This window comes from Astatotilapia calliptera, chromosome 17, assembly GCF_900246225.1.
Source record: "Astatotilapia calliptera chromosome 17, fAstCal1.2, whole genome shotgun sequence".
Taxonomy (NCBI): domain Eukaryota; kingdom Metazoa; phylum Chordata; class Actinopteri; order Cichliformes; family Cichlidae; genus Astatotilapia; species Astatotilapia calliptera.
Genome location: NC_039318.1, coordinates 7040967 through 7064851, shown reverse-complemented (window position 1 = coordinate 7064851; position 23885 = coordinate 7040967). Strand labels below are relative to the sequence as shown.

General features: G+C 39.3%; 1 protein-coding gene across 2 annotated transcripts; it reads left to right on the top strand.

The window, feature by feature from the left end:
- The first annotated feature begins 811 nt into the window (after positions 1-811).
- Positions 812-23540, top strand: mylk4b (myosin light chain kinase family, member 4b). Of its 2 annotated transcripts, none has more exons than XM_026147943.1 (13): positions 812-1154; positions 15568-15649; positions 16687-17089; positions 17282-17502; positions 18484-18589; positions 19231-19324; positions 20555-20664; positions 20750-20891; positions 21167-21237; positions 21320-21448; positions 21531-21762; positions 22131-22179; positions 22319-23540. In XM_026147943.1, exons 1-13 carry the CDS (start codon positions 1017-1019, stop codon positions 22327-22329), a joined length of 1788 nt encoding a protein of 595 aa, XP_026003728.1. In that variant the 5' UTR covers positions 812-1016; the 3' UTR covers positions 22330-23540. The 2 variants fall into 2 exon arrangements, with proteins under 2 accessions (XP_026003728.1, XP_026003727.1); XM_026147942.1 differs by lacking the exon at positions 812-1154 and adding an exon at positions 13864-14567.
- Positions 23541-23885: the final 345 nt, after the last annotated feature.

Genomic DNA, 23885 nt, shown 5'->3' with positions numbered 1-23885 from the left:
ACGGCAGCAAATCAGCAGCAGAAGGACTGAAAAAGGAAAACCTCAAGATGTTGCGATGGCCCGGTCAAAGTCCAGACCTCAATCTGACTGAAATGGTGTAGTTGAACCTTAAGGGAGCTGTGCATAAACAAATAATAAAGTGATACGGAGAAGTTATTGTTGCTAAATGTGGTGATCCAAGCTAGTAAACACACTTTTCATAGGACTACGTAGAGTTCCATACAAATATTTCTTTTTACGTGACCTCCAATAATTAATACACAATATTACCTTAAAAAGAAGGTCCCCTTTTCCCTGTCTTTGACTCACTATGGACACCATACTGCACTTACAAAGACTTCAGCTTCAGCTCTTGTTTTAATGTCACCTGTGCTGTTGAAGAGAATGCAAATTTAGCAGCACTCAGTTGCAAGTGTTTGTTTCCAGTCATGCATGCTTGTGTAACTGTTTGCCATGAGGTGTGTCTGCAGTGATGCATGCACTTGTCTTTGCCTATATGTGAGGCTTAAGTAGGAAAAAGCGGCTGCCTGGGAGGCAGACTAAAGAGGGCTGAAACATGTATGAAGTGCTGTGTCTGAAGTTAAAGGATACCACAGGGGTCTCACTGACATGCCTGCAGCAGCAGGGACAGCAGCAGGCATCTGATTCTGCGTACAGCAACGACACCCTGAACCCTACACCACCTGTCCCCTTCTCGTCTCAGAGACAGCGTGTTCTCTCCTTTTAGGTCCTGTGGTGGGAGGTAGGGAGGAAGCCGGGTGGAGGGTGAATGGGTGGCTGGGTGGGCGGGTGGCTCGACTCCACAGAAACCCTGTCCTCTTCTGATACCGCTGCAAGCAAACGATTTAGCATTACATGATACAGGAGCCTAGCTATTTCATAAATAAGGCCTGCTGCCTCTTCCCTTGTCAACATCTTGTTGCCAGCCACCCAAGCCAGCAAAGAGCCTGAAATAAGACGGACAGCCCGTGCAGGCAGACAGCGGGGACAGGAAGAGGAAGAGGAAGGCTTCCATCATGGAGAACTTCCTAAGGGATAAAGATCTTTGGATCTTAGGCAGTGTGTGTCTGGTGGCCACTTTTCTGTGGCGACGGCTGTGGAAATTATTCTCCACAAAGAAGAGAAGAAAGACTACATCATCTTCAGATGCAGAGGTAACAGAGTGAGACAGTAGTTTAGGTCAATGCAGCTGTGCTACATCTGCACAGGTGAATATGGGAGCATGCATGAGGGTCACTCAATCTAAACAGCACAAGTGTAAACAGTAAGAAATATAGAAATGGGGAAATCTGGCATCGCTCATGTTGTGGAATATGTTAGAGCCTGACAAGCTGCAGCTCTCTATTAAGCAGAAATTAAGTAACGGATGTTGTCACATTATCACTCAGAGGGATGCTGTCTTGATGCCAGAGTGATGCAATCTGATTCTGAGATTCTGTTTGTTAGTGGTGATTGTTGCTTTGACCACGTCTGTCCTGTAAGAGAAATTCTTATATCAATTAACCTCCAGGTAAAATAAAAGTGAAATGAAAAAGAGAAACAAATTAGTTTTAATGATGATTCGAATAAACACCACAGTAATTAATGTGTATTAGTTTTTGCACAAACTGATTTTCTGGACTTTCAGATGATTGGCAAAATTTCTGTTAATAATAAAATAACAGATTCTGTTTAATAATGTGCAGCACTGGCACCTATATGGATGATCTGAAGTGAGAAGGCCTCCATGCTAAAAGAGCACACATGCACACACTTTGGTGGCTTGTGATAGCAGAAGCCATTGGCACTGCGTGCAGGTATTTTGATTATCATATCTTTGCAATGAAGATCCTAAAATATCTCAGCTCAGCTATGCTGGTGTTATCTGTTGGTAGTGTCTGATTTCACTCCAAGAAGAAGAGTTGTGTTTCTGATCATGTGAACGTGGTCCGCTGACTTGACTGATGAGGTCCGTTTTATAGACGGTAACTGTAAAGTGGCAGTAAGACTAATCAGCTCAGTTATCTCTGGCATCACTGACATTTTTCATCTGCACTGAGGTTGAACTGCTGACGCCCAGTCAACATGCTGCTTTAATGAAACCCAACAACAACAATAGTATTGAGGCATGTGAAGCCACATTTCATGCCTCTGAAGGCAACGTGTGAGTGTCAGTGGAAAACATAACGTCATCATACATGCGTCAAACACATGTCACCAGGAGTGACATCTATATTGATATCCAACTGCACTTAACTCCACCACTCCATGCAGACAAGCCTATGCCCTCCACACTTAAGCATACTGTGTCCAGTAAGCCGGTTTATTATGTTAACATAATCCAGCAGGAAGTAAATGTGACCCACTCCCCATAAAGCTGGGTGCTGTGGTGCTTCGGCAGTTAATGTCTGTCAGTATCAGCTTAATCGTTTTATTGCTCTGTCTTCTTCTCCTCACACTGATCGACTACCGTTAGATTTATAGCTCTGCTTATCATTTCTACTACTGTCACAGCAACTTTCAGGGTTTTTAAAGTGATTCGTAGCCTGTAGGTGCAGCGGGTTAATCCTGTTTAAAAGAAATCTGTCCACGGTGTTAAAGCAAGACAGCCCTCTGCAGAATCGAAAATATCACTGCACACCTGAATGACATTCAAGCTGTAGGAAAAGCCTTTGTTAAAACAAACTCCACTTCATGGTTTTTTCTAAACGATTGCAATGGTCCATTCATGCCAAAGTTCACTAATTTAAATGCAATGCTTGTCTTTAATGTTGTGTTTGCACAAAAAAACAGCCAGCAGAACAAAATAATAAATAATAAAATAATAGCTACTTAACAGGGTGTATCAAAAAGAATCATGTGATTTCAAAAGGCAAAACTAAAAGTAATGGACAGAAGCTTGCGGTCAATTTTAAAACAAATGGCTGAATGTGACGTTTTACATCCAAAACACTGTTCTCAAGTCATCGTGTCCCACTCTGGATGCACGGCATATGTCCATACTACAGCCAAACTCATCTCATACTTCTGCAAGCAAGTCTGGAGTCACTGCAGCCACCGCTACTTACCCACAACCACGTGAAACTCATGACTCCTTTCTCGCGGTTCGTGATTCGATCGTTACCGGTGAACCCGATTAAAGACTTTAAATGTTGGAGGATTCTTTTTCATAGACTCTATATTAAGTGTACAGTGTGTAAAATGTCACCACCATATGTCAGTAGATTGCTGATTGCAGTAAGTTATGTTTTCTTACTGTGAAAGATCCACGACAGACTCGACCACTCGTTCATGCTTTCAGCATACTTTTATTAACTGCGGTTGCTGTTGCACACAACTCGGCTATAGCTCTGCAGATCACTGCCAGACACACACCAACAACCACAACAGTCAGTAAGCATAGACGCTAAACGCGAGGCGTGATTGTGGATACTTTTGGAGTTCGATACAAGTAAATGAGTCAATGAATTTCACCTTTGTCCAATAACACTGATACTAAGGACATCAAGAACATTTCTGTTGGTAAGCACTTCTATTTTTGCTGCTGTGTTTTAAGTGGTCGCTTAGTTTAAGAATAAACTCATGCATGATGTAAGAATGTAATCAAACTGTGTGATTTTTGTGACATTCGACAGAGCAATGCTGGAGGAGGAGAAAGACAGAATGAGAAAGAGATGATGAAAATATACATGTACACATGTTCAATCAAGATATATATAGTTTGAAAGTGCAATCTGTGATCTTTAAATTAAAAGTAACTTATGAGACATATGACACCAGGACAGCTGTGATAGTACTCAGGATGGTCACATTTCTCATCCTGTTAACATTTTGTCACCTCATTGTCAGATCTAGCTGTCACTTACAGACAGGTGTGCGTAACTAAGCAAGAGATGCACGTACAGTCTTTTGCATTCTATTTAACATTAAAGGACTAGTGTTGGGACTGAAATGGGGAAAAAGCCTTAATCTTGTCTTCAACTGGAGTGTGGAAAAAAGCCTGTTTAACATAAATTTTCTATTAAACAACAGTGTGAGAGCATGAGACACAAAGAGGAAGGCTGTTCACACACCACAAACTGAAGAGTCACCACACTGGCAATGTTTTGTTTCCCTCCTCTTGCATCATTGATAAAACAAAATTGCCTCAGCAGGGAGGCATTTAATTGTTTTAATTAAGTCAAAGTGTTCAAATGTGTACATTTATGTAACTCAGCTCTTTTGTCATACTGACTGCCACAAAGACTCAAGGTAGTTTTACACTACAAGCCCCATTCTCTCAAACAGTGAGTCCAGGGATCAGCTTTTATGGGTTTAATGTCTTAAAAGCAAATTTCAGCTACAAAATGCTTGGCTAATGCAATTATGAAATTCCAAATGAATTTGTATAAATATTGGTGTTACAGATCAGTTGTAGCTGATATAATAGGCAAATAAGTTAAATAATTACCATGACTTTCATGCATCCATCCATCCTCTTCCGGTTATCCAATTCAGGATCACCGGGGAGGCTGGAGCCAATCAAATCCAGTATTGTAAGTTTACAATCAAAACCAGTCATCTGAATTTGATAAGATAATTTGAACCGTGGGTTTTTGTATGAGGCTTGTGAAGAGTAAACTGCAGCTTGTGTTAATACATGTGAGTATGACTAATGTGAGAAGGGTTTCTCCAGCTTCAGATTCTCACACTCACATAGCTCAGATAAAATTAGCACACATGCAAATACATCAGGGATAGAGAAGAGCCCATAATGGTTTGAGTCTCACAGTCATGACACAATGAAAAAACACAAAGAAAGACATTCAGAACCGAGAGCCGCCTTGTTTTATAGGCTTAATTGTCTAAACTGAGCAAAACTACTTTTAGAAATAATGTAGATTCATTTTTTTAGACTAATGACTTTTATATTGAAAAAGATATTTTCACATTATGCCATGTGCAAGCTGGGAAACAGTTATATTTGGTGGATACATAGTCACATGTTTTTCTTTTACTGCACTATTGCCCTGTATCCTAAAACCAAAAACAGGCTGTTTAAAAAGCTGTTTTCTGTTAAACAGGTGTTGGGTATAAAATGGGTTTTGGTGAAACATACCCGTCCTTTTAATTCTTATTTTCTACTCAGAAGTAGACTTTTCCCCCCAGTTGTTTACTTTTCATTGTCAACAAACACAAATAAATATACACGGGCAAAGCTGTGTGTCAATGCAGAGCTCCAAAAGGAGTAATTTCCGTATCCTTTTTCTTTCCTGTTGTATCGCTCTAACACAATGATGATCACTGTATTTCTTTTTTTATTCCTTTTACCTTTTATATTTAAATGTTGAGAAATTTCAAGGTTTATGGTGTTATCATCAAAAAATGGTGCTGATGTGTTAAACAATTTTAGGTTTAAATTTCTTTAGCGTCACTATCAGTAGATGGTAATATTGTTGGCATGTACATAGAAGTGTGAGTTTATTGTACTTTGAAGTTTGAAGTGGAGAAATCTAATTATTCTTCATCTGGTTATCAAAAAGAGTTTTCTCCATGAAGGCTAGGTAGTAAGCAAATTGTTTCAGTACTATGTATTTACTTTATGTGGGCTGACCCACATGTTTATTTTGTTGGAAACACTCACTGGTTCATATTTGGCACAGTCACAACTACCAGAGCCATCTGAAAGATCTTTGGCAAGTGTTCTCATAGAGTGTATATTATTGATGCTAACTGCTTATTAATGCTAAGTGACAGACTGAACAAATACAGACTTTAACTCACCAGAACCGAAGCCCAGACGTCCTCAGCGATCTGTATACGACAGCAGGCTGTATTTTTCTAAAATAATGCTACAAAAAGCTTCGAAATGCACCATCATTGACATTTTAGCAAAGAGGTTCAGTACAGTGACTTGATCGGATCAGTGGTGGACTGTTAGCACTGCAGTCTCGTTAAGAAAGCTTTGCTGTGCCTGCATGGGTTTGCAGATCTCCAGTAAATATCATTGAGATGTGATGTACAGTGTGCAGAAAACTTTCATTGATTCATGCCAAAAATATACAGTACTGAACAAAAGACTTGAGGCAGACCACACAGAGACGGGAACAAAATCACTTAGAAAGAAATCACATAATAGCCTAATTTGTTATGTGAGCTTCAGTGGATTTTTCTTTGTGCGTAGGCTCTGACTCAGGTATTTGGCACCGATTCATTTGGAAAACTTGCTTGGCCAGGCCTTAAGCCTGAAATACTTTGAATGAGAGAAAATGCTGCTAAAACATTCAAGTCATTTTTCATTATTGTCTTTGGGATCATTTGGATTTGTCGACACATTAGCAGATTAAAGAATAGTAGTTAAAACAACAGCAAACAAGACAGCTTCCCAGCAGTCTTTAAAGCAGGCAGATTTAGAACAACCACTGAAACCTGTCCAAAAAGCACAAAAACCTTCATTTGTTAGCCCACATAACCCGATTAGTTTTTTTAAAACTAGTTTATAAAGTCAACATGTTTATTTTTTCTATTTTTTCTTTACCTGAGAGTCAAAACAGTTTGAGTAGTCAGACTGAGTCAGTCATTATTGAGATAAACAGAGTGCAGCAAACTAATCTCAAGGAAAGTAATGGCCTGTGTTGCTTACAGTAGCAATATAAATTACATATACAACAATTATTCTATATCTAAGGGCATTTTCAGTAAAAACTGGACATTTTGCAGAGCTTTTAGACTGATTAAGAGTATGTGTGTTGCTCTTTTTAAAATAGCAAATGAGTCCGTTTAAAATGTATCCCATTTTAATCCAGATTATACTATTTCCCCTGAGTTTGCAGCAGAGCATCAGCATTGACAAAATACACAGCAGAGAGAGAAGCATCATCTTAATTAGGCTGCTTTATAAAGGATGCATTGGGATGTAAAGTGCAGCATGTAATGAATGGACAAGTAAAATGAGTGTTCATGGGCTCATTATAGCTATTTAATTAAATCAACTAATCAAATATGCTAAGCACTTTAATAGAAAATGCTATGCATGTAAAATGTGCTGAAAGAGGCAAAAACAAAATTAGCTAATGTTAGTAAGAGAATGCCAGCCAGCATGGAATTTCATCTCTCAGTAAAACAGATATGCGATTGGATGCTGTGTTTATGATCTGTCACCATGTACAGCAGATCTTCCATGGCAAGCACTGACTATTTGGATTTGTGCGATTAAATGTTTGTACAGGGGCATTAGGTCAGGGGTCACAGTAACCAGGGAACAGCTGGGTGCTACACTCTGACAACATGCTTTTATTTCCAGATTCCCAAGTAGTCAACAGTTGTGCGCATAGACCAGAGACAGTCTATGGCAGAGCCGTCCATGATGGGTCTGTGATCACAGACTTCCATCTAGTGGCAAGAAGACCAAAGTGCAAAATACTTGATTTTAAAATACAGCCACCAGACTTATTTTTACATAGTGTAATTATACGATATGATGCTGTAATTAAGTATCGTATAAAGATTTACACAGTTGTGAATAACCTCTGACCTCTCCTTCTAGATTAATAGATTCATCTGAAGGTCTTTCAATACTATATAGAGCTATTTAAAAGTATGTTACTGCCCTTGTTTTGTCTAAGGAATTATGTCAAAAATTATGTCACATATATTAAAATAGTTTTCAACAGAGCAAATAACAAAATCCTGCCCTTTGTGCTAATTTTTACCACGCTAGGAAAAAATCAACAAAGAAAGCAAAATGAATAGACACAAATTACAATGCTGTTCTGTTAAAAGTAAATACTGCCCAGAGAGTGAGCTGATTTGGTGGACGTCTGTGTGCAGTGCTTCTTGTTACATTGTTATATGTTACTTTAAACTAGTACCTAAAAGACTATTATAGAATGATAGTGTTGCACATCCTGACCAGATCACTACAGATTATAGAAATCCATTAACATATATCTACGGCAACAGATTTAGGAAGAAGTATTTAAGTGTTTCTCTTTCACCATTTGTTTTTTTAAATCACAGCACTTACTTTGATTGCTGTCAGACACTTTTATGTACCGCTGCAAACATGCAGCTTCTACTCTGTTCAATTCTGTTAAAGAGTTGGGTATTGTGGAGGTCTATCTGAAAATGATGGTGTTGCATCGTAACGTTTCCCAGATGTGACAATGTGATGAGATTGGATTGGACATAAATAGCAAATCTCTTCAGGAATGTGCATGTCTATACTTCTCACTTTTAGGGTGAGGGTCACAAGTAGGGTTTCATTTGTCAGCGGTACATGTTATGAAAAAAAAGCACATGAAAAGCAAAAATGCATGAAATGACTTCACTTCAGACTGTACCAAACAACCCATTTGTATTGAAACCATCTCTGGACGTATGATGTATCAGATTTGCTGCTTTTGCATGTTTTGGGGCATTGAAACAAAAATATGTGTCGGCTTAACTTTTTAGATCCTATCTCGCAAAATTGTCTCTGCGTGGCCCTAAGCTAATAGTTAGTGTATAATAAGCCTTAAATATCCAATGATTTTGTTTCAATTTTATATGTAGAATATTTCCTTCTATAAACACTCAAAGTATCCCAAAGTAAGAAGTAGCCCAAAAAGTATTGCGGAGGATGCTCTAGGGGTCTCCAGATATCCTAAGTGCATCAACATGGTTATTGAATTACCTGTAAATACCAGAAGTGTCTCTGGTTCGTGCCTGTGGACTGTGTCTATCTGCATGTTTGCATCATGAAAATGAGCCCGAGCCCATTGCCAGCACTTAAGCAAGTGTGATTTCTGTACGAGAAAAGCTTTGATATAATAAATCTAAACCATTAGCTTTTAGTTTAGCATAAAATGGAATGTGATACAGTTTTGATATTTGACATTTGTGTGATATCACTCGGGGTTATGCATTCATGCTGTTTAGCATGTAACACGTCCGCATGCTTATCCTCGCTACCCCCTGCACCACAAACACGCTTCACATACACACAAACTTTTCTGACGTAATAAAGCACCTCTGTTCTATGAAGAGAATTTTTTCCTGTCCCACTGAGCTCTGAGGCTGCTGAGAGCTAAATCTACCATCTGGTTATCATGGCAGCTAAACTGTGGAAAGAACAGACTGTCATCGGCCAGTGGTGACACATGCAGGTTTGACAGATAAAAAAGCAGCAGGTGGAGCTGTGGAGATAATATGTGCACTTGTTCCTATTGGCATCTACTCGCCAGACTTATATGGTCTATCAACAATGGAACAATCCTGTCATTAAACGCAAAATGTTACATAACCTGCTGAACAGATCACTACAGCTTTGCATGGTGCAGGTTTAGCAAAACTTTAGTTTCAAATTGACTCATGTTGCTCCCAACGACTAAATCTCTAATAGGGAACTGTAAGGAAAAAGTGTAGATTGTGCAAAATATGTTGAAATTTTCTATTTCAAATGTACAACTATGAAGAGACGGTATCTTGGGTTTGCATACTTTGGCTGGCATGCAGGGCTGAAATAGCTTTTCAGGGTTTTTCCAGAATTTCAAACTAAAACCTCTAAGAAAATGTAAAATGTAAAAATGAAGTCTGTGTGAAGAGTGTGCATGTGGTTCGTTACTGTTCAGGTCAAGCACACTGCTGGGTTGATGAGGACCCCCTCTCTGAATGCAACTATCTTTGGTCTCAGCAAGGTTGCGTGGTGTGAGTCATATTCATGGTATGGTGAATCTTATGTGGTTAGGGATGCCATTTGGGAGGGAAACCCTGGATTATCCAGGGGTCCCAGAGCTGGACCAGCACCCTGGAACATGCCAAAGCTCAAAGAGCCGCCACTGAGCTGTTGTCGGTGGGTCCAAAATGTCTCGTCTGTATCCCTTCCCTTCCTGGTCTAATCATTTGGATAGGAGGCACCAATTTAATCCACAAGCCCTACTTCTTCCTATGTCCTTTAAAACACTCGTCTACCTGACCCAAACTGCTTTTCAAGTATATCAATTTGAAGCAAAATATAGAAAAGGCATGCATGAATCTACTGACACATGCACATTTATATTTTGCTGTCATTTCGAGAAACTGAAAACACATTTTAGACCATTTTTCTGTGTTCTAGTTTATAAATAAGCAAGCCTAGGAAAAAATGTTTGTCTCAAAAATATGAAAAAATCCATCACTTAAGTAAATTACCTACTTACCATGTCCCTCTTATTTCAGCTTTCCCTCGCCAAGCTACAGCATTGTTAAATATGGACCAGGTTTACCACAACAGCAACCATCCCAAGGCGTGCATTTGTTATGTGTGACACAGACTATAATTGTGGCTCTGGGAGTGATAATGGATTACTGGAAAGCCCACGGCAGTAGAAGAAGCATTATAAATTGTCTGTGTCTTCCTGCTGAGTAATTCTATATGCGGTGAGAGTGGCTAGGCTGCGTCAGCCTCATTCCCAAACTGTGCTCCTGTACCACACAGCCTCTCGTGTTACCATGTAACCTTTTCTGACTAGGGATTTCAGAGCTTGTCTGACAGGGTACAGTTAAACCTTCCACCAGACCAATCTACCAGCACTCTGCTCCGGCCCTACTGGCTCTTGGCTATTGTAGTGTGGAGTCTGTGTGGAGATTTATTTAGCCATCTACTGTATCACAATTTGTCCCCACAAAAGGTAGTTGTTATGGAGTATGCAGTGATTCAGAGCTGATGCTGATATAAGGAAATAAAGAAGTAGGGAAAAGGAAGATACATTCATATAAAATAGTGTACTGTTTACTCCCTTTTTACTTATATATTTCTAAAACAAGCACAATATACTTTTGAGTATATGACAGTATAATATAATCTAAATAATAAAATATTTTTTTTGTTGTAGCAGTATTGTTTGTTGTTGCCTGTGAAAAAATTGTTTAATGCTGTTAAAATGTATCTGGTCTGATTTTTTTTTTTTTTTTGTTACACAAATAGTAGCTTTGAAAAAGATAAAGGTTTTACACAGTGCAATTATGACCACAGAGCAGCATATCACATTTGATGTTTATTTCATATAAAATATCATGGCATTCCTATTTGAGTATTCTCAAATGTAAATCAAAAAGACCGCAGTGGCAGGAAACGTCTGTGTAACCTCTTCTTCCTTTAGAAACAATAAACACTGTCAATACTCTTCATGACGGCGTGGCAGCAACTCACTGAGCTTGGGCGAAGCAAGGATCTTTGAAGGAGAGAAAGAGAAACCAAAAAAGACAGCTCCTGAAAATAATAATTTTTCCTGAGATGCAGTGTTTTTGTGTGTATGTAGCATTTTAATGGCAGCAATTCTTTTGAGTCATTACATGTGTGTATTTGACTGCCTGTGTGTGTTTCCTATAGGTCATTGTTTAGTGGCTATGGCTAAGTGCAAAACTTTCTGAAGTTTTTCAAAAGAGATGCTTGAGATCTGTGCTAACTTGCTGTAACATATATAGTACTGAAGTTTAACAAAAGTATTCATGTAGTCAGAGCAGCTTACTTTAAAATGAACACCAAGCGTACATAGAACATGTTTTAATTAATTAAAGACAACAAAAAATAAAGAGAGCAAGAGAAAGAATGGTGGCCTTGCCATCTGACATGTTAACTATAGTGTCATTCATGAATGAATCCTGACTGGATTTTCTTTAACTAGATATTTTCGAAATTGTTTTCACACAGTGACTTTTGATCACCCAGTTCTTCCCTGAGTCCAAGTTATCCGCAAAACTCCTGAGAAATACCTTTATGAAACAGGCCGTTGATACAGAGATATAAAAACCTCTTTGTGGCTGAATCTGTGGTGTTTAGTTTGTGGTGTTTCAAGTGCAAAACTATGGTGCCCCTGTGAGGCCAAATGTACTGCACCTTCAGAAAGCACCACCAAATGTGAAAATGTTCCAAAAGCACATAAAACACACATCAGAAGTTGAATAAAATAGAAGAGAACTATTAAAAAAATGTCAAAAAGCACAACAGAAGCGTTTTGGGGGAAACAAAACTGTGACGGACCAGCTCCTGAAGTGACAGAAACCAAAACACTGCACTGAGATAGTGAAGGCATGAAGGAGAGGATTCACCAGTGCTGTGAAGGAGGAAAAAGATGAATGCACAATCTCTTCCATCTTTTTCCTCCTTCACAGCACTGCTGAATCCTCAGATGGAGATGGAAAAGATGGAAGATATTGTGCATTCATCTTTTTCTCCCTCATATAGTATTTTTGTCATGTTTTGTGATTTTTTTTTTTGTGAGCTTGGGCTGCATTTTTTTTCTACGTCCTTTGTGTTTTATACAACTTCTGTTGCGTTTTATGTGCTTTTGCAGTTGTTTTTCTTATAATTTCAGGTGTTTTCTTAAACAGTTTGACCTCTTAGGGCCACCGTACAAAGCAATTGCTTGAAAAAGCTACAAAAAACAGATTTTTCTATATGTTTACTTGCAGTAATCCACTTTAGCATGAGAGCTGTTTCTGAAGTTTCACTGAATATCGTTTTAGACCCTGACTAATTACAGTATTTTATCTTTGATTAATGTCAAACAGAGGCTTTGCAATAATCTTTATAAAGCAGTTTAGTGTGAAAACACTTTTGCCGGATTACTGATCTCCTTCAGTAAGGAAACATGTATTTCAACCATATGTTTTGCATTCTGTCTGCACTTGCACCGTGTCCTTTATCATTCTCACCTTCAATAGCAAATAGCCACTGGGGATACAAGTGTTAACCCTGACAGCTGATGAGCTGTCCGTACTTGGGAACAGCGTGAGGAGCAGAGTATAGGTCAGGTTTTTCCGTTGTTGACAAATGGGTGCCAGTATATAGGCGCCAGCGCTTTGTCGCTCAGCCTACTCCTGATAGACTGTACTGAGATGTGGAAAAGTTTGAGGTCAATGTGCAGAGTCACGTCTCAGTAGGTGGGCCTGTTCATGAATATGAACTCGTGTGTCAGCGACAGTGTGTATGTCTGTCCTCTTTAATTCTGTACAGCAACACATGTGCAGGAAGTTTCCTCTCCCACAATCCCCCTCTCCTCTGCATCAACAGTTCTTAGGTGTCAGCTGGATCACCTGTGTCCCGTTGTCTTTGTGTCCCTCACGGTGTGTGGACAGCAGGCTTATATTGGGAACCTCGGAAGTTCTTTCCACTTGGTGGCCTCCAGAGGAAAACCAAACCCTTTTAACTTTTACTCAACTTCTGTCCTTGAACAGTGTTGGCTCAGGATTAGTGAGCTGTAAAATAAATGATGACTTTTAAACTTAATGAACAGCAAATAAAAAAATCTTTAATATTCATATTTAACCATAAATACAATCAAAATAACTCAAAAATGCAGCAATACACTGCAGAAAGATAGAAAACAGTCTGCTAAATAGTCAGAATGGTGGTGATTTGGTAAAAATTTAAATGGCTCCTCTCTGCTACTCTGAGTGAAACAAGTTAGGTATAAAAAGCGATAAACTGATAGTATTTGGCAGTGTTCAGAAATAATCTCAGTCCTCTTTAATTAGTAACTTTTTTACCACTTCGCACGTGCTGGCATCCCTCCTTCAATCTTGTTACAATGTGAAAAACAAAATGAAAATGCGATTAATGGTGTAATGTGACTAAACCTGCTGAAAAATGGCACGGGCTCTTCAGATTTAGAGATGTTATGCTTTTCTTTATTGGCCCTAAACTATATTTGTTTATCTTGCTTTTTACAGCATCATATTTAGTTCAGCATTCTTGGGATTCTAACACCTGACTGAAGGGCTTTTGAAGTATCTCAAATGTCACATAGCGACCCTCCCCAGCATCCCCCACTGTACACTCGAGCCCTCAGCTCTTATCACTGGCCACCGAGTCCCTTACGTCCACAGCGGTGTTGCACTGTAATTGGGAGAACAGCCATTTGCTATTCTTAAAACTCAGCTCGGTGGTGAAGGATTGGAAGAGAGCTATCTGTTGTCCCTCCAGTCCTTTCAACTTGTCTGCAGCTTTGTCTGGCACTATGTTTTTTGTGCTAGTTGAGACTTTGTGAGAGTAACTGGACTTTAGATTAAATAAACGCTTTTTATTAGAAGTCACGTTTAGGTCAATCATGAGCTCCAGCCTTGTTAACTCTTTAGCCAAGGTTTATGATCCAAACCCTCTTCACGGGCAGAAGCCAGGTGGAAGGAAGCTTTCTCTAAATGGATCAGAAAAGTCTCAAGCTGCTTCTTCCTCTTCTTCATCATCATCCTCTTGCTCTCCTCATGATGTTGCCCTGCGATCTGTGGAAAGTCGAATGGACTTCCTGAGCTCTCAGATGGAGCGTTTGCTCAACATGCAACAGACTGTCTTGATCAAGCTGGATGGCCTGTCGCAGGATGTCAGGGGTATGGGTTTGGATCTAGCTTCAATACGTGAAGAAAGCCATGGAAAAAGCCGTGGGTCTGGGGTAGAAGCAGTATGCAGGGAGCTGCATGGGGCCATGGAGAGGGCCAGTGAGCACATGGAGAGTCAGGGACGCAGGTTGGAGGGGGTGGAGAAACTGGTGGAGGGCACCCAGCAGGTGATAAGCTTCATCGGTGAGGTGGTAAAGAGCTCCAGGTTGGTGGAGCTTCTGTTCAAACAGCCTGGACGGAAAGCCAACAGGAAGGTGAGAAGTTTAAACGACATCATGAGCAAGTTTTCCACTAGAATCTAGCAAAAGCACTTTTAAAGTTCCATCATTTTTATCTGCATTGTTGAACATGGCAGTGAAAGTGAAAGGTCTCACTGTATAGTGAGCATGGTTGCATTGGTATCCTCTTGACTGAATGTATTCATATTGTGTATATGTGACAGTTCAAATAACATTTAAATGGCAATGTTTTTTAAAACTCTGCCTTTTAACTCCTGTGAGTTTAGATATGACTCCTATGTGGCTGGTCTTGGCTCTGCTGTGCCTGCTGTAATGTTAAGTGATTTACCATTGAGACTGTGATCGGCCTCCGAGGTGTAAATGATTAATGTCACATTGGTTATCTTTCCCAGACCACATCTTTATCAGCTTGCAGTGCAGCTGCACAGCTTCAGTCCAACAGTCGTCAAATTCTTAATCGTTCTTAATGCCATGATTTATTAGAGAGACTCACTTCCTAGTGCTGTAACCAAATATGAATATATGTTACAGATGTGTAACACATGCAACATATATTGCATAGTTCATGCATTCATATAATCTATGGTTACACTGCTGATTTAGAGGCTTTTTTTAGATACAGGGTTAAGGAGACAGATTTGTTGCACCATATGGCGACTGTCATATATACTGTATGCAGGGATAAAGTGAATATTTCTCTTTTAAAGTGTGGAACTGATTCGAGTGATGTGTAGCATTTCAACTGCTGTAGTTGAAATGCCACATATTTCCTCTTTGGCCAGAAGGAGGCATCTGCTGAGCAAGACATCAATACACTTGAGTTATGAGGGAAAACCTTCCCAACAGAAACTGCTTTGAAGCTTGTTGTCACATTATTGCACAAATGGAAATATCTGCATCTATCAGCAATTTTCCTTTCTATGAGAAGTTTCCACCAATTGCAGGTTTTGCCCCACTTTTGAATGTTACGCACAATGTCTAAAACCTGATCTTTCTTTCCTCTGTTAACATCCAGGCAAAGGATGATAAGGAAAAAGCCAAGCTGAGCCTGAAAGGTTTAAAGGCCCAGAAAAAGAGAAAACCGCAAGAAACGTCAGGTAAACTCAAACAAGATATTACACAATCCACAATCACAAGTTTATGCAGAGCCCACCACAAAATTTCTAAACTCGTTATCTGCATATAATACATCATAAATCTGAAATATATGTACATCATGGAATATAACGGACTTTAATATAACAGGGAGACCAGTTCAGGATTTCTGAGAATTGTTTTTGTAATATAAGATATGTGTTCTGTTTAGCATAAAAACATAAAATATAAGTAAATGATGGGAAACATATTAAGAAGGCCTTTAAAAATTTTAAATCTTATATGTAGACAAGCTATGTAATGATCCCTGGAAGTCTCGCATGGCTGCACTGCTACATCTGCTGACTTTTTGGCAGACATAAATACAGTTTTCATCATGTTTGAAGGATAACAGCATAAAAAGGGAGACAAGAGGCAGTTCAGCCTTTATTTAAATATATGAGAAATCAAACAAAACACTACAAATTCAGGCAATGAGAAGAAAAAAATGCAAAAAGACACTGAAGACATCGCAATCTGACAAAAGTGAGGGAAGACAGTATAAGAGACCCAAGTAGGAGAATGAAACAGTATCTAAATAAATAGGATACATTCACATCGACCAACATGTAAACAGTCAGAACACAAAAGGCAAAGTGAATAAAATTTAAACAGTATTTGTCTGCAATAATCCCCCATGTTTACATGTCAAGCTCGCATAATAAATGTATATATGAGCAAAATTTGAAACACAGATGACAGATCAGAATTTAGGTCTTAGCTTGACAGCTTTAATATGGATCTGAGAACCGGATCTGCACTCGTGTCTTCACAACACTCTGCAACAAACTATCCAGAGGATGATGTGAGATTTTTATCTGAATTGGGCCAGACTTATCGAGCAAGTGACCACCCAGACTAGCATAAGATGTAAATATGTGATGAGTGAATTCCATCTATCTGAGGATTATCAATCATCTGATTACATTCATTTTTAGTAAATATAATACAGCGTTTTCACCAAACATCTGGTTGTATCCGTGTATTTTCTTCACTACAGACACCTCCTCCCTGAATGAGCCTGTGCTCCAGGAACAGGTGGAAAAGCTCAACAGGCAGAACACCGAGCATTCGCACATAAACATAGAGGCTGAGGGGGATGGAAGAAGTGGAAGACAGGATCTGGAAACGCTGATCCTTGAAGAACCGCACACCTCTGTTGCCCAGTCAGACGAAAGGCAGGAGGAGGCTGAGGAAAGGCAGGATGAGGAAGGAGAGGGGGGTATATTTGAAGACTCTGAGCCAGAAGAACAAGAAAAAGAAGAAGAAAAGCAAAATGGAGAAGATGTTAGTCTTGAAAATCGTGGAAAAGTGAAAGATGATGTGAAGACAACGCATAGAGAAGAATCATCAAAATCAGAAAAAGCCTGGCTCTGCAGGGCCTCTGTGCTTCAGTATGACAGGTGTGTCTTAGCAAAGCTACCATATATCTTTATGCTACTTGCTATTAAATTCATTAAGTTAACTATTTATTTTCTTTACTTGTACTTCTTTGGATCATTAAGCCAGCTAAGAGGAAATTATTTTGTTGGGGGAGGAAAAGGGGAACTTCAAACCACATCACACATTCATATTCTGTGCCTTCCTTTCTGAAGCTCCGAGGAGGCTGGTGATGTGGCCACTTGTAGCAAACGCCACGTCCCGGAAGAAGACCTTGGAAAAGACGACCTCAAAAAGAGCCGGGTGGAGGACAGTAAAGTGGAAAGGGCTGATGGACAGGTCGTAGAGGGAGCCGAGCCACAGGTCTCCATATCTGACCAAGCGAAGACAGAAGACGAAGGGGAGGCGGCGGAGGAAATAAAGGAGTTTATTATTGGTAAGAAAGTGTGTGAGTGCTTCTTTTCTGAACGGTCCAGGGAGGTTGGGGTGTAGGCTGTTGCTTTCTACAACTAATGCTACGACATATAAATGGGAGTGTTTGTAGAAATCAGGTAAGGAAAGATTTCAGGAACTTGTGTTTTGAAATTTAGGCCTCTGAATCACCGTCAGTGTCAGTCAATATATTGTATACATGCAGTATCTTATCAATGTGCATGTGAGGGAGTAGAGACCGCAGACTGACAAAGATCAAGAAGTAGTGCTGTGCAATACTGCAAATTTCAATATCGATCCAATCCCAGGAACATGCAGGGCACTATTAGAGGAGGACAGGGTTTCATGATGAATGAGATGAATCATCATCAATCTGAAAACTCAAAACACATTTTAATGATCATTAAAACACAGTGATTTTTACTTAACACAACAAAACATGCATTTCAGCTTTAATGTATTTTTTGGGGGGAGATGTAAAAAAGCACTTTAGGTCAACTTCTGTTGTTTAAATCTGCTATAAGCTGCAAATAAAAGATATGTGACAGTCAGCAAAAAACGGTCAGACACTTTTCATAGTGCATCTTTGAGGGGTTTTTTTTCCCATTTCCAGTGCTATCCATAAAAGATGCATTTAGGCTTCATGACCTCAGTGTTTCAAAATCCTGGACTGCTCAGCGCAGTATTCATGCATCCTATAGGCTCTCCGTGTAGACTCAGCTTGATGAGTTACTTTATGACATTTGCCTCTGCGTTCCTCAGACTTTAAATCAGCTTCAGTGTCATAACAGCATGCCTGTGCGAGCGTCACTAACATGTCAGCGAGCACAGCTGGCGGAGCACATAATGAGACGCCGGCATGCTGCCATTTTAAACTACTTTGTTTCTGGGTGCTGAGACCTCTTCCTCAGCCTTTCGTTCCCTCTCTGCACTCAGTAACAGTAACTTGTCTTCTCTTTGCCTTTCTTTTTCATTTCTTCTTCAGACTCAAGTCCTCCACCGCTAGCACCTTTCGACCACCGCATCGTTACTCCCAAACCCCACCAGATCGCCACCTATTACACTATCAACAGAGAGGAGGTCCTGGGAGGGTGAGGGAAACACTCAGAACATTCATCTCTCATTACAGAACTTTATTTTCATTTCGCTCAGTTACAGGCACAGATGCTTAGTGTGCACTGGCACTCAATAATGAAATAACAGACGATCTCACACCCTGCGCTAATAATTTTAGTTGCCCCCCCAAAGGGCAAATGGTGCTGACCCTCAGGGGGCTCTCTGATGTAACAGACCAGCGCTAAATCCTGCCTCTCAAATAGAAGATTACTCCTTAGCACGCAAACACATTTGTCAAATTACACAAGAGCATAGCCTGAATTTCTATACGAGTCAATAAACTATTATAATGTATAGACATAAGTAAGAGTCACAAACAAATTGTTATTTTGATATTTAAAAGAATTTTCAGCTTTTTAATGGCAGCTGATTCATAAAACCCCTTTGTTTAATTGGTCCGACATAAACATTAAAGAGATCCTGAACAAAACCAATCAAAACCGTATCCAAATACGCTTGAGCAGCAAACACCAGCAAACGTGAAACATCATATTTCAGCGCCAGGAATATTTGTTTTTAATAATAAAATCCAATTTACAGAATGGTTGTTCTCCGGCTCTTCATCCCATCTGTCCACACCTCTAACTCCTCCGTGTGTTTGCTTTTCTTTCATTAGGGGACGTTTTGGACAAGTCCACAAGTGCGTAGAGAACTCGTCTGGTCTGACTCTGGCTGCCAAGATCATCAAAGCCCGGAGCCAGAAAGAGAAGGTGCAGCAATGATTGGCTGGTTAATGCTGAATACGAAACAGAATCCAGGTTTAGCGATGCTGCTGAGATGCCAGTTTTCTCAGACAGTCTAATACATGGTCATTTTTATCACTGCACTATAAAGGATTCGATTTTAAAAATAGACACGCTGAGGTAATGGGCATTTGTCAGCCCCATTGTGTCTTTATTTCTCTCAGTCAACTAGATATGCGGTGGAGGTCAGATGTCAGAGTATAGCTGTGTGGTTAGATTATAATCTGAAGTATTTAAAAAGCTCATTAAACTTGTAGCCAGATCCTCAAATGACCCACATGGCTGTCGCTGATGATCCACGACCAAACAGCTGGCACTTTGTGTCTGACTGTACGTCTGTTTTGTCTTATTTGTATCTAACTATGCCCCCGAATGGCTGTAGCACAGGCTGCTATGAGTTGCATGCTGCTAATATAAATATTTACTTTTTAATCAAGTCCCTTAGGTCTGTAACTTCTGTTTCCATTGAACATTTTAAACTGAACCACAAGCAAAAACTGCCATGAAGGATTTGATCTACCTAGTCCCTAACATACCATCTTGACCAAACCAACCTTTCTATAGCAGTCTGCAGTAGCTTAAATCATAGAAAGGACCCTGCCTGTTTGATCGCTCCAGTTTTATGATATGAGGGACCAAAGAGGAATAATTGTGCAGTGAAGCAAAAGGCACTCTTGCACTTTTTGACATGCTTCAATAAGGCAAAATATAACCAGCACTTGGCTTTTAAGGTCTTTTTTTTTTTTTTACAAATTCAACAGCTGATATGTTACACACTGAAAATCCTCAAGACAAGCATGACTTATTTGTGTTCATAACTTATTCCTTGTAAGCTTTAAAAATCTTGCAGACTGGCTTTTTCTTGTTTTCCTCTCCTTACCCCCAATTGGTCAAAGCAGATGGCCCCGCCCCTCCCTGAGCCTTGTTCTGCTAGAGGTTTCTTCCTGTTAAAAGGCAGTTTTTCCTTTTCACTATCACCAAGTGCTGCTCATTTTCTGTTTGTTGGGATTTTCTCTGTATTATTAAATCTTTAACCTACAATATAAAGCTCCTTGAGGCAACTGTTGTGATTTGGCTCTAAAAAATACAATTGAATTAAAATTAATATAGTTTTGTCATTCATTAACTTCCATATTTACGTGTCATTTTCCTATATGTGATTTTAAATTTGATTTACATTTCATTTCCGTCTATCAGGAGGTGGTGAGGAATGAGATCCAGGTGATGAACCAGCTGAACCACGCCAACCTCATTCAGCTATACGCTGCATTTGAGTCGCGTAACGACATCATCCTGGTCATGGAATAGTAAGTTTGTGTGTGTCTGTGACAATACAAAAAGAGCCTCTACAAATTCGAACTGGCTGTAACAGTGTCTCTCTTTGTGTGGTAGTGTGGAAGGAGGGGAGCTGTTTGACCGCATCATTGACGAGAACTACAACCTCACAGAGTTGGACACGGTGCTATTTATACGGCAAATCTGTGAAGGGCTGCAGTACATGCATAAAATGTACATCTTACATCTCGACCTCAAGGTAAACCTACTTGAGTCTTCGCATCACAGTAGGAATAATCTCTTTCAGTATTTTTATTTATTTTTCAATATGTTACAACATTCATTTGGAGCCTAAACAGTCTAATGAAAAGACAAGTTTATAAAGTTTCAAAATAAAAGCTTCCATCTCTGTTAATGAAATAAAATGTAGGGTGTTGTCTGTGTTCTTTTCTTTATCTTTTGCACCTATGCCAAAAAGAAGAACGGCCTCTAAAACACAGTATATGTGACACCAGAATCTGTGTTCTTTTTCAGCCTGAGAACATTCTTTGTGTCAGCAGAGCTACTAACAAGATTAAAATCATTGACTTTGGCCTTGCCAGGAGGTAAGATTTATAGTCACCTCATCTTTCATGCATTGGTTTATTTGAGTATGTTTTTCTCTTATGGTTCTGGTTCCTCTGACAGGTATAAGCCTAGGGAGAAGCTAAAGGTCAACTTTGGAACGCCTGAGTTTTTAGCTCCTGAAGTCATCAACTACGAGTTTGTGTCATTCCCAACGGACATGTGGAGTCTTGGAGTCATCACCTATATGCTGTGAGTCAAGGAGTTCATTCAGTCCACACACAGAGACACAACCTGTACAGTTCCTGACATCTGTATTATTCTTAATGTCCAGACTCAGCGGCTTGTCTCCGTTTCTGGGGGATGATGACAACGAGACGCTGAACAACATCCTGGCCTGTGAGTGGAACTTTGAGGAAGAGGAGTTTAAAGACGTCTCAGATGAAGCTAAAGACTTTATCACACGTCTTCTGGTGAAAAGCAAGAGCTGGAGGATGAGTGCAACAGAGTCCCTCAAACATCCCTGGCTGTCAGACCGGAGTCTGCACTATCAACTAAATCGCAAGGTAAATACTAAATTCACCTTACCGCAAAATTTACTTTATAGTAAACAGTGAATAATACAAAATACAATTTTAAAAATGCTTCTTTTTATTAGTAAAATGCATCTGAAATATAAAAGATCAAAAGTTTATTAATTCAAATATGAATGTGTACCATTCAAGTAAATTTCACTTGATTAGATTTGTACTTATGTAACAACATTAGATGTAAATTTTGCATGTAAGCAAATGAACCAATATGTGTGTAATATCTATTGTAAACATGAAAGGAAGACTTAAAAGTGTTTGTGTTATGCATCTTTGAAGCCTGTTTGCTATCCTAATTCAAAGAGTGTAATAACAAACAGTTTTACTGGATCCTCTTACTGCAGAAAACTAAGTGCCACTCCACGCATGGTCCTCCTTCAGAGAGTAAGACAAGTAAGAGATTTTTGTCTTCATTTTCCTATTAGCTTATATATAAATGTTTTAATTAATTTTCAACCCAAAGAGCCTATTGTAGGACAGTTTCTCAACTTTTCTTCTATTAAGCCAAACATATTGTTTGCTTTCCTCTTAGAAACTATGTGAGACCCTCGGCATGCCTTTTGATAATGAAAGGAGCTGGAGCCCAACACTGGACCAATGCTGCTGTACCTGTGTATGAACTTGATAACTACTCTCCTCCATCCATCTTCTGCATCGCTCCATATCTTGCAGTTCTGACTCCAGATAGTGTGATGCACGGTAATAACAGACACTCCTATTCTGTAGTGTCTGAAAACACTGATGATGAAGAACCCAAACTGTTGGACACATAAAGGCCACGTGACCTGTCTGCTTCCACATATATGACAGATCAGCTGTGTATAGCATCAAACCATCATTGTTATTCAGCCACAGTTTGTCATATTGTCCTGTTTTCTTGCATGCTTTGCACTTTCTTCATTTATTTTCTCTAAGAGTCAGAAAACATTTTTAAACACAATATAGACTGAATTCTCTTATTTGAATAATATATTTTTGCGATTTTTTTTTCTTTTAATTTACAAGTCTTATAAAAACGAAATGTTTTTTTTCTTGAACATAACTTTAAGTATATTTAGAATTTGATTGAATTAGAAGTCATAGCTGATTAATTTATTTTGTGTACAGCACAGCACTGCATACCCTCACTTCCCGTTGAGGATTGACAAAATGTTAGTGATCAGTGAACCAGTGAATATATCTTGGTTTGTGCCATCGTTCACCCTAATTTTTAAGCCCTATCACCTCCTGTATGCATTTATGCCGCCACCTTGTCTTGCTTCGGCAGTTTGGAGTAGCCCTTTCACCTTCCATGAAGGCATCACGAACAACAGAATACTACCTGTGAATAATATATATATATATATATTTTCATGACTGAAGTGGATTCTTATGTTCATTTATTTACTGGTTCAACACCAGAATGTACTTGAAGAGCTTTTATTCAATAAGTGATTTTTTTTCAATGGAGAAGAGCAGGATTTAATGTAGATATGCACAGATGGTAAGTGCATCTGTGCAGCTCAGTTTGACGGAGAGCCAACAACAGAGCAGAGAAGACACCAGCCATTGCTTTGTCATCCCTTTCAAGGAGATGAAAACTGAATGTGACTTCAACGCTCAGTTGTTTGCTTTTCCATTTGGAAGCAGAAAAGCTCTGTGAATTCAATACTTGTGCATTTGAATTTATTATTTCTTTTTCAGGTTTTCTTGTGCAATTATGAGAGATCAGTAATTATGAAATATTATTATGTTAATAAATAACTCACACCAGACAACATTCATAGTGCATCTTACTTACTGGGTATTTTTGGAAATTGAAAAAGAAATATGACAGTAAAGATACTTCTGCTTTGGAATTTTCTTTGATTTTTTAAAAGGTTCTAAAGTAGGGCACCCCTGTTGCTCACAGCAGAGTAGGTAACCCATGTAACAAAGCCTCTAGCCCTCAATACAGTGGTCTAGGTCCCCCCTTTCCTCTCTTGTGTACGCTGTCATATCATAAAGATAAAGAAGGTACAGCAAGCACTGAAGCCACTGTGTGACTTGTCTCAGGTAGGTCAAAGTCAAAAGCCTTTACTTGGCACTGGTTCTGTACATAATCTGGCATTTCAAGACCC